The following is a 12,612-nucleotide window of genomic DNA, read 5'->3' as shown; positions in this document are numbered from 1 at the left end:
CATCCCTATCCTCTCCTGACTTGTATCGTCAGTATTCGCCAAAATTATCCTCCATGGGATACAACAAACCCTTGTCTGAGACCCATTTTTCACCAAACCTGCAAATCATCTGCTCACTCCTTGAAACACAAGCTTTAATTCACCTTAAAAATATTCTACCTCTCTCACAAACATCATGGTTTTATTCAGTTTGGTCCCAACACCCTCCACACTGCATCCCCATCAGTTCTATGATATCCACTTTTCTTTTTCCAGGTCCGTGGGGGGCACCACACGCAGCCATTTCTTTGAGCTCTCAAACTCCTCAAAGAGCTGTTTCATAACCATCCACCCTCTTTCAAGTCTAAAACCAAGAATGATCTTCCCCTACCAAGAATTCTGTCACCTCTCTCACTCTCTCAATCTCTGCATGCACGACTTCTTTCTCTGTCTGCTCGGTGGAAACAGAAGGAATATAACCAATGAATTTCATCTCAGGACGTGGATTCAGTCGGAAATTCTAAAGGGTACATTCATCAATATGAGAGGGCATGTCAGACGCTACAGTTTCTCTAACAAATAATGGGAAAATAAGTTTTCAAAGCAGACGAGGCTACTGGTACTGTAGGTAGCATGAGACAAGACCTGGACGATCGTTCCGTCGAAGTAATACGTGCAAAAAAGTGACCTAACGCTAAATTCTCTCAGAGTGATTTGCTGGGATATGCTCTTACCCTATCAGGACTTCTGGCATCTGTCATACTTGTTTTAATCTCTCTCTCTCTCTCTCTCTCTCTCTCTCTCTCTCTCTCTCTCTCTCTCTCTCTCTCTCTCTCTCTATATATATATATATATATATATATATATATATATATATATATATATATATATATATATACATACATACACACACATATATATATAAATACCTGGCTCACATCAGGATCGAATCCAGGTCTTTCAATTGAAAGGGAAGGGTTCGATCCTGATGTGAGCCAGAAATTTATTTCTGTTCCACACGGGATTGTGTGTGTTGATTTCTCTCTCTCTCTCTCTCTCTCTCTCTCTCTCTCTCTCTCTCTCTCTCTCTCTCTATGTATATATATATATATATATATATATATATATATATATATATATATATATATATATATATATATATATATATAATTCTATCAGTTCTTAACCTTTTTGCCTTCTGAAATCAACACATCCCCAAGTTATAGTCCACCTGCCTACACATTTCTCTTTCAGTCCTTAGATGGAAGACCTCCTCCTGCTTGGTGTTGTTGCGAAACGTTTTTAATTTAGCCACTGAAACCGTCGGGCATTGCTGCTGACGCGAGAGAGATTTAATATGCAGAGAAAAGGTCAACGCAGAAACAAGGTCACCGAAACAGATCTTTTGAGCTGTGCCAGCTGTTATTCATAACCCAGAATCTGTAGGAACTTCAGCACATTCGTATACGAGGGCTGAAATATATACCCAAGAAGCTGCATACTTGACATTTTTCTTTTTTAATAAGTGGTCTCTCTCCTTTCTGTATTTCTCATTACCTCCTGTTACTTCTTTCTAGTGAACACCTTAATATTCTTTGGGAGCTTGAATTTCAAGTCAGTGGCCCCAGTGGTGTGCTTGTTCTATGTGAATAGGGATCGTCTTCTGAATAATAATAATAATAATAATAATAATAATAATAATAATAATAATAATAATAATAATAATAATAATAATAATAATTGAACACAAAATTCTTTGGAAGCTTGAATTTCAAGCCAGTGACCCCTGTGGTGGGCTTGTTCTATGTGAATAGGGTTCGTCTTCTGAATAATAATAATAATAATAATAATAATAATAATAATAATAATAATAATAATAATAATTATTATTTTTATTATTATAATTATTATTTTGTTGAATACAATCAGCTTTATTTAAAAATTAATTTCATATAAATTAAATACAAAGACAAAACCTCGCATTTGCACTATGCAACAACTGGAATTCAACCTAAGAGGTCAGTATAATAATAATAATAATAATAATAATAATAATAATAATAATAATAATAATAACAATAATTTCAAAATTAATTCCCTAAAATTAAATACAAAAACAAAGCCGTATTCATGATGGAATTTAAAGCAGGAAACCAGCATCATGGGGGAAGCTGCCTATGCAAAAGTAATTTGAAAATCTGCGTTTGAGAAATCCCATTTAGTCGGGCGCAGGGTTGCCTAGGAGACACCTTTTTTCCTTCTTCTTCTTCTTCTTCTTCTGGGAAATCGAGAATCTGTGCACCAGATATGTCATAAACTCGAACAGAAAACATACCAGTAAAAATACGATTGGACATTTTCCGTCTGATTTCAGAAGGAATAATTGACATATTATTTCTTGCCATTGTTTAGAGGGGTTCTATTCAGGTTGTACTAAAGCTGTCTTTCTATCTATCTATCTGTCAGAGAGAGAGAGAGAGAGAGAGAGAGAGAGAGAGAGAGAGAGAGAGAGAGAGAGAGAGAGACGGTGTACTTTGCAGATAACGATTCTGTAGCGTATAAGGATCAATTTTCCATCTATCTGTTTACTATACATCTCTCTATCTATCTATCGATTGATTGATTGATTTATTTATGGCTACTAAAACTGGCGTCACAACATCTAGGTTACTGACGCCGTAAACCTATCTATCTACCTACCTACCTAAATATATATATATACATATATATATATATATATATATATATATATATATATATATATATATATATATATATATATATATATATATATATATATATATATATATATATAGAGAGAGAGAGAGAGAGAGAGAGAGAGAGAGAGAGAGAGAGTTATGATACACACACACACACACACACATATATATATATATATATATATATATATATATATATATATATATATATATATATATATATATATATATATATATATATATATATATATATATATATATATATAATAATTTTCATCTAAATGTGTGCAAGAATAAAAGCTTTTACGACAAAAATCAATCACGTACATACTTCCCAGAAACAACACCACTTAACGAAAGCAATTCGGAATGGCATTCACTACGATCTATTAATTCTCGAGAGAAAACGCCTTCGCCTTAACGGTGGGATGAATAAATAAGACACACACATACACACCTCGTTACAGGGTCTCGAAACCAATTGTAAAAGATGGTTTCGAGACCATTTTATGTACTGAAACCAGTCAAAAAGAGGCGAAGACTATCAAACAACTCAATAGTTTTCTTGGAACACAAACCACACAATGCGGCATCTGGTGATGTTGAAACCAAGTTTCAAGTTGGTTTCGAAACCATTTTACGTAAAGAAACCACTCGCAAAGAATTAAAGCTTATTAGAAAACTCATCATCTTTTTTGCTGCACAAAAGAACACGCAGCTGCACCTGGTGACGGTGGAAGAATGTTTCAAGGTGGTTTCGAAACTAGGCATTACAACATGGCGGTGAAACCCGTAACTACCGAACACCACAGGTGAGAAATCTCTTCAATCTCTTGTTACAACGAAAACACAGAGAGCAGCCCAATAAAACACGCGATTACACGGCAAAGGAAGCCAGCTAGAAACCAATTCTAAGATGGCGTTGATGTTAAAACCAGCACCACGTTTTCGAAACCAATATAACCTACGGGCAGGATGCCTCGGAACTCTCTCTACCCTCGCCATGCATATTTTATGGAATATCAATGATAATTTTATTGTCGAGATAAAGACCGGGGCGATCAAGATGGAGAGGAATATAGGCAATATTTCTCGCGTGTTACATATGTAAGGGCTTCTCCTTTCTCTCCCTCTCTCTCTCTCTTTACGAGGATGTATTTACTTCGAAGTAGGAGTGTACTGACGTATGTTTATGCGTATTTGTTCACAGAACTATTCTTGTAGTAAAACACTGGATGGGAGTATATTATTTTCATGACACTTGAGTCATCCTACGAATCTGCTTTGGGTTGTATGTGGTCTGACTTCATGATTCAGACACCAGAATTTATCAATTGCCCGATCGAGGTACAAATCTACCAGATTCTCGCTTCATTTCTTCCTATGGCTGAAGATATCTTCACTCGAGGTACAAATCTTCCTGATTTTCACTTCATTTCTTCCTGTGGCTGAAGACATCTTCTTTGAAGGTACAAATCTTCCCGATTTTCACTTCATTTCTTCCTATAGCTGAAGATATCTTCACCCGAGGTACAAATCTTCCTGATTTTCACTTCATTTCTTCCTATAGCTGAAGATATCTTCACTCGAGGTACAAATCATCCTGATTTTCACTTCATTTCTTCCTATGACTGAAGATATCTTCACTCGAGGTACAAATCTACCCGATTCTTACTTCATTTCTTGCTATATATAACTGAAGATATCTTCACTTGGGGTCCAAATCTACCTGATTTCCACTTCATCTCTTCCTATAGGCTGTCGTCATCATCACTCGAGGTACAAGTCTACCTGATTATCACATCATTTCCTCCTACAGCTGAAGATATCTTCACCCGAGGTACAAATCTACCTGATTTTCATTTCATTTCTTGTTACAGCTGAAGATATCTTCACCTGAGGAACAACTCTCCCTGATTTTCACTTCATCTCTTCCTAAAGGCTGAAGATATATTCACTCGAGTTACAAATCTACCTGATTTCCACTTCATTTCTTGTTATAGCTGGCGATATCTTCACTGGAGGTCCAACTCTATATTCTCAGTTCCATTTTTCCTTTGAAGTCGGGTATCATTTCCCTCGAGATACAAATCTACTCAATTTCCACTTCATTGCTTCTTTAAGTTGGGTATTTCTTCAGTTCTTTTAAAAATCAATCCGGTTTCTACTTCTTTCGTTGAACCTGAATATTAAACCAGATTTCCACATCCATTACTCGTTGAAAGCGAATATCTCTAATCCAGGGTTACAAATCAACCTGATTTCGACATCTTAATGACTGGTGATCTCTCTTCAGTAGTTATTGCAAAATCAGATGCTGATTTCAAACTATGCTTGACGGCGTACCATTCCCTCTCCCTAAAGCTGCCGTGCATAACGCGCCTGTTTCATACAATTACAGGTACCAATTACATCTTCGAGTAATTACATCTTTATTCCCGTGAGCCGTCATTAACCTAATAAGCTCTGTTGTTTCTCATCTGATATATATATATATATATATATATATATATATATATATATATATATATATATACATACACACACACACACAATCTCAAGGGAATATTAATCGAATAAGGAAATTTATACTGTAATTCAAACCCGTTTTAGCAGCCGAGTTTTTGCTGGCTTTCGGTAATCCAGTTCCTATTGATTAGGGAGGTTTTAAACCTCAAAAAGGACGGGCTAACACATTCTAGTTTTGTCATAAGTATTTACTTTAAGGCATAAACAATTTTTTTTTAATTATACCCTGCGGACGGAAATGTACGACACTAACCTAAACCACTGAACCGCATGATACAAGGGTGTCTTAGAAGAGACGCAGCATTTAGGCTACGTTCATATGGTATTAAAGCAGTTCACTAAGAACTAGTTACGAAAACCTAAACCCCTCCAGAACGAAAGGTAGGGAACAACAGCTATTAGACTAAGTGTCTACTTACTGAACTGCACCAAAGGGTAATAGAAGGGGTTTCTTGCATATGCTTACAGTAAACTGTTAACTGTGCGTCCGATATCTCACTGAACGCATTTATCTGGGAAGAGTCCACAGAGTGGGATAAGGTAGCACTGTTTTTTAAGATCTTCAGTGCAGTTTAATCTCCAACACTCACAAGATTTCAAGCAATGGACATTATCTGCTGTACGATACAGTAGGCCTATATACCTTGAGACGTACTGCAAAATCGCACAGAGAACAAAAACAAAGTAAAAATACGCCGAAGTTTCTTCTGCGCAATCGAGTTTTCTGTACAGCCGCTACAGCGTATCAAAATTTGGGCATCAATCAAAACACAACTCAGTCAACATGACTTACTATGCAGTATTCCCAGTAGGGAGGCGTGGGGGGGGGTGGTTAGTGCTGTCAGTGCACCTCATGCGGTACGATGTAGGAATTACTGAAGGTTCTTTGCAACATCCCTTCGGCCCCTAGTTGCAACCCCTTTCATTCCCGTTACTGTACCTCCATTCGTATTACATGTCTTCCATCTTGCTGTCCACCCTCTCCTAACAAATTGTTTCCTCCTGCAACACCTTTTCAAACCTACCTACTCTCAATTTCCTTTCCAGCGCTGAATGACCTCATAGGTCCCAGGTGCTTGGCCTATGGCCTAAACTCTCTATTCCATTCCATATGCAGTATTTTCATGCAAGGTCATATATACCAAAAATTGTCAGTAATGATCTGAATTCCTTTAAGCAACAAATCTTTTAGTCATCATGATGATAAAACTTCACAGGTGTGGCATTTTACATTAGGGGGCCCCCACCCCCTTTATCCACCCCCTGAATTAAAAGGGACAAAGGCGAAACTATAGATAAGTGGTTGTTACAACATTATTGATAACACGACTGCTTTATCTTTCTGAAGTGGAATAGTACCACACAGTCCTCAATGCAAGCGAGTACTCCAGCCAGCCCAAGTTCACTAATGAAACAAAAACTACTGTATCTCAAAGGCGGCTCGGGCTCTCTGCCCCTCTCTCTCTCTCTCTCTCTCTCTATACTCTCTATCTCATTCTCTCTCTTTTATCCCTCTCTCTCCTTCAGAATCAGACCCGTCTAAGTAACTCCTCCCGCTTAACAGAATGTCGTCATTATGAATGCCGTGATTTTCGGCGCACTAGGCCACTCAGATTTCCTCTCCCCGCGTCAGAGTGCCGTGGCCGAGAAGACTCGTCTAACGAAGCCCATTTCCGCTGCATTCCGCTACGTGGTTCCTAAAGATCCACGCTCTGATAACATCGTGCTGCATCGTAATTGAAGTATTATTATTATTATTATTTATTATTATTATTATTATTTGTATAAGGTCCACAATAATTTATCAATGGTAGAATGTGAGACTTTATATATTATTGATACGTATTATTGTGGACCTTATACAAAATTACTCCTGTTCTCGAGATTGAGAGTTCTACACAATTATTATTATTATTATTGAATACAGAGTTTAGGCCAAAGGCCAAGCACTGGGACTTATGAGGTCATTCAGCGCTGAAACGGAAATTGACAGTAAAAGGTCTGAAAGGTGGAACAGGCTGAAAACCTCGCATTTGCACTATGCGACAACTGTTAGGAGAGGGTGGAAAGTAAAATGGAAAAGAATATGAAAGGAGGTACAGTAAAAGAAACGGAAGGGGTTGCAACTAGGGGTCGAAGGCACGCTGCAAAGAACCTTAAGTGCCTTTCATATGAAACAAGCCAATTCCTGTGGCAAAACATCTGGTCGAGTAATTTTTTAATTTCATGGCGTCTCGGTAACACCTCTTATACCTTTTAACACCTTGCCGCAGTTACTGGGCACGCCTTTGGACAAGGGCCCGTGCTGCCAAGTCTGCGTAACCTAGCCCAACCTACATTTCCCAAACTGACAGTAAAAATGAGTCACCAACAATATGGTGGCATGATTAACTTCATTGTTATATTCTGCCCTAAAATGGACGACTGCAGTATCTGCAAAAATACAAAGCTGAGAAAAATAGGCAGATACTGCAGCTTTCCCTTGCCTTACTACTGATTTTGCAGATACTGCAAATGGGACCCCCTAAATACTCGTCGAAAGCACTGAAGAATCATTCTGAAGCTGCAGTAACTCCTGTATTAGCGTTTCACGAGTCCAATAGGTGGCATATCTCAATTTCGAAAATTTTGCATTTAATGCAATTTTCCGTTTTAGGGCAGTATTGATAACATTCTTCTGCAAACGAAGCATTCCTTCATTGACTTTAGAAATGAAAATTTCCCAAGAAATAAGCTTGGTCTATGGTATGTAGGCTACTGTACTGTAGATATCCCAACTGAAAACTAGCAACTACCCATCACGCAGTGTTTGAAATGATAACCATATTTACAAAAAGGATAAAACTGCCCGTATTACACGGCTGAATGACTATGCTCCCCTTGAACGAAGAATTAAACCTGTCCGTGGTATAAGCGATTTGACCCGTGTGAAAACACAAGCACATTCTTTGTGCTTTTGTTGCCAGCAAGACATCACACAATTATCGGTGTGGCACCTTCTGTAAGGTGGCTACATCCTTGCTAATTTCATCATTTCTATAGTTGACGGTTAGTCTCTTTGCACAAAAAAGGTACTCTGATGCTAAGGTAACAAAGGAATATGCACACAATGCATGAATTTCCAGGCTGATATTACAATGAGTAAACTTAACCCAGTCCTTAGTCTTCAGCCAAGGCCTGTTTATATTTTTGGTTGTTGGTATTCATTCTTATCTGAACTTACTTGTATTGTATTGCTAACAGACATACACACATTATATGGACATTACACACACATACATATTAGTAAATAACTGACTCTGTCTTACAGCTGGCTGTAACGATCACATCTGATTTCTTAACGGTAGCAACAGAGTCAAGTTACGACACTGAAACCGCTGAGTGGTGAAGCTATAGTGTCTAAGGTGAATGAAAAACCTTGGGGGTAATATGTCACAAATATTTCACTTGCAATAGTGACATTCAGATTTCGGTCTGTAACACAGGATATAGGAGTGAGGAGTACACTGAAAACTGCACTGTAACTACCATTTCATTGTTAAACTTAGGTGTTTTCAGCTTATATACAATTCCAGATTTCTTTATAGCTAACCCAATAGGACGACACCTGCAGACTGCTGGGTATAAGTATGGTTTTTGCTGAAAATTGCCAAATAACTTAACACAGCCAAACCTACCTTAGCCAAGGACTGGAGGGTATTTCCCAATGGGCCTAACCCTAACATTCACTGATCTAGGCCTAACGTTAACAGAAACAACCCAACTCACCAGTTGGGGAACTAAGGTATATTCCCTGAGGATATAAGCCTAACATTCAACAGAAACCACCTGACTTACCAGCTGGGGACTAAGGTATCTTCCATGAGGACATAGGCCTAACATTCAACAGAAACCACCTGACTTACCAGCTGGGGAGCTATGGGTATCTTCCCTGAGGACATAGGCCTAACATTCAACAGAAACCAGCCGACTCTTACCAGCCTTGGACTGAAGGGCATCTTTCCGAAGGACAGCGTGACAGCCCCGCCTCCGTTGACCATGATGTCGAACCACCCGTCCGTCCGCGTGAGCGTGAAGCCCTCGAGCTTGTGGTTGGTGGACACCCTCAGGCCGACGATGCCCCTGCCCGCCTTCGTCACCACGCGACCACGCACGACAGCTGCCCGTCTGCGTGCCACAGCATTATACAAGGTTTCAACACGCGCCATTTTTTGTGAGTCTCAAGGCGGTGTGTGGCGAATGTTAGGGATAGAGTTGGGGAGACAACTTGGTACAGGTGGAGTTGTGGGGCCGGGGGGAAAGGTTAGATTTTGGGGTAGTGGGGTTGGTTGGGTAGGTGCCCAGGATGTGAAGGCAGGGTATGAAGCGTGATCTCTTTTTTTTCTTTCTCTCTTTTGGTGTGTATGTATTCTTGGAGGTTGGTGGGTGGGGTTTGGGGTTACGGGATGAAAAACAGATGAATAACAGATGAATAACACCTGAAGTGTGTGAGAGACATGACGAGCCATGGAATGAAAAGGGTTCAAAAGGGTTTCTGGCAAGTTTTGGTCAATGAAAGGAAACAAAAAGGGTTCAGAAAAGGGTGTTTTGAAGCCGAATGCTTTGATGATGACCAGATTCACTAGCCAAAAGCAGTAACGGTGCAAAAAAAAAAAAAAAAAAAAAAACAGGGGATTGTGGAATAAAGCGATAATGAGCAAATCAGACAGATAAATTAAGAGATGGAAAGATGGACAGAGAGGAGGTGTATACATACATATATATATATATAATATACAATATATACATGTATGATATATATATATATATATATATATATATATATATATATATATATATATATATATATATATATATATATATAATATATATATATACACATACATATACATATGCAGAGCTAAAGAAAGAGTGCAAATAAGATGATTGCTGGAAAAATATAGCACAAAAAAGAGTAGGAACATACAGAATTATAAAAATAACCCCTTTGAAACAAGAAGGGCGAAAAATAGGCGACAAGGGGAAGAAATGGAGAGAAAGCAACATGTGCTGAATGAATTAAATGACAATCCTAATTCAATCATTCAATGAAATTCCTGAATTTAATTTTGTTGATACAGAAAAAATAAAATTCTGCAAAACAATCTAATGCTAAAAAATTTAGTTTACTGATAATTTTGAATCAAATCAATATAACTGCTCATTTTTTCTTAACATAGTCACTGAAAAAAGACCAATAAATGCAATATTTACTTAATAATTTAATAAACAGCTGAATAAGAAGTTAGTGATAGGAGATAAAAGGATTTGTGGATATCAATTTTGTGTATCTGACTCTGTGTATGATTTATGACTAAACAAAAATATAAATCATATTCACACCTGAAAAGGGATTACAAACATAAAAATTCTGCAAACCCACATAAAACGAAATCTAACTAAATAAAATAATAATAATAATAATAATAATAATAATAATAATAATAATAATCATATTAAGGATAATAATAATAATAATAATGCAGGCAAAAAAATGTTAAAATATGATATATGAATTTTATCAAAATCTCAATAAAACCAAAACGAAAGAAAAGACGCTTACAACCAAGACAGGAAACTGAAAAGGCCTAGGCAAAAATCGTAATAAATTCTCATACATGCAAAGCACAAGGATAAATGAGCATAAAAATTGGCAAACAACATAATAATTAAAATCTAGGATGAACTATTTTCCGGGTTACGTAGGAGTGTGTAGTATGCCATGTTTATGAATAAACTGCTAGGAGTCTGAACTATATACAGTTGTGGATACATGTGTGTGTGTGTATGTATGTGTGTGTATATATATATACAAAAGTATAGTGGGGGTTGTCGAGTGCGAAATCAATAGGGTGTACTTAACTAATTCTGAAAAGAAATCCACTTAACAGTGACTAATGGTAATGGTGAAAAGTCGCTATTATGATTCTTCAAGCTTGGCGGCTGAACTCGGAGAGGGAGGACTAATGGAAAATGTCATAAAAGAGTCTTTTCCTATTTTTTTTTTTAATTGCTGAAAGGTGGTGTCGGTTCTAGGAGCAAAAACATTTCCGATGCATGATCTACGACGGCAAAGGCACAGGTTTTTAAAAGACGCAACAAGGGCAAGATGCAGGCAAAAGTTTTTGGGCACAGAAGCGTCGATGGCGTTTGTTGCCTTCAGGGTGCTGGCGGGACTTTTGTTGAACAGTTCTACAGATGAATAATTCTACAATTGAACAGTTCTACTGCTGAACAGTCCTGCAACTGAACAGTCCTACAACTGAACAGTCCTACAACTGAGCAGTTCTACAACTGAGCAGTTCTAAAGCTGAACAGTCCTACAACTGAACAGTTCTACAGCTGAACAGTTCTTGTCTAAATGATGATGTTACTGCATTGGACTATAACCTTCCAAAATTAATCATCAATTCTGTGTAAAACTTTCCATAGGAAAGGGTTTGCAGAAGGACCCTTTCACTATCTGGATTAAATGACTTTCACAGAAAAAACATGAAGTGGGTATAGATAAATAATAAATGCACCACTGTATTCTAACAAAATCAACAATACAAATCTAAGCACGAGGTTCAAAACTTAAACTTAAACCATTTCTAATTAAAAAAAAAAACATCACAAAACAGTCCCGCCAACATGCTTGAAGACAGCAGACATGAAAAGCAGAGCAGTAGCAGCAGCAGCAGCAGCGGACAAGACAAGACAAGACAGAAGGAGAGCATTAAGGAGCAGCAACAGCAGCAGCAGCAACATCAACAGCAGCAGTGAAAGCAGCATTAGCAGCAGCAGATGCAACACTGACAGCAGCAGCAGCAGCAGCAGCAGATGCAACATCAACACAGAACATCCTTTCAGATTCATGGACAGCTTCTCCAGCAGTTGTAGGTGCTGATTGAGTGGTACAACACACCGATAAGGGTACGGAAAGCACAGCATCAGAAGCTTTTCTTCTTCATCAAACAGACGCGTCATGCAATTTCACCCGTGGTCAGAGATTATAATTACAATGACAATAAATAATCATCACAACAAATATTCATATTTTGACTTTTTTTTTTTTTTTGGACGTTGTATGAAAGGAAAAACATTTCATTAATCTGAAATGAGAAAATGAAACGGTTAATATTGGGGCGTCTTAAATGATAACAACTGTGTATTCTGTCTCAAATGTAACAGATCTATAAATGTGAGGAGAACCAAAATAATTGAGAATGCCAAGAATCTGGGACGAAGAAAACTGCGAACCAAAACAAAACGCAAAAGTGAACCGAGAAATTATAAAAAAAAAATAAATCAAATTCATGCAAGCATCTCTCGAAATCTGAAAGTGACCGGAACGTAAGATTAA

At 37.7% G+C, this 12,612-nt stretch overlaps 1 protein-coding gene across 1 annotated transcript in view; it reads right to left on the bottom strand.

The window, feature by feature from the left end:
* LOC136845057 (teneurin-m-like) overlaps positions 1–12,612 on the bottom strand; it is a 98,400-nt gene that overhangs the window by 24,934 nt on the left and 60,854 nt on the right. Inside the window, 1 exon segment of the mRNA XM_067114900.1 lies at positions 9,206–9,395. Coding sequence (XP_066971001.1) covers positions 9,206–9,395 — 190 coding nt within the window.

The sequence above is a fragment of the Macrobrachium rosenbergii genome, chromosome 1 (genome assembly GCF_040412425.1).
Source record: "Macrobrachium rosenbergii isolate ZJJX-2024 chromosome 1, ASM4041242v1, whole genome shotgun sequence".
Lineage (NCBI taxonomy): Eukaryota > Metazoa > Arthropoda > Malacostraca > Decapoda > Palaemonidae > Macrobrachium > Macrobrachium rosenbergii.
The sequence above is the reverse complement of the archived record's forward strand: the minus strand, read 5'-3'. Positions and strand labels throughout refer to the sequence as shown.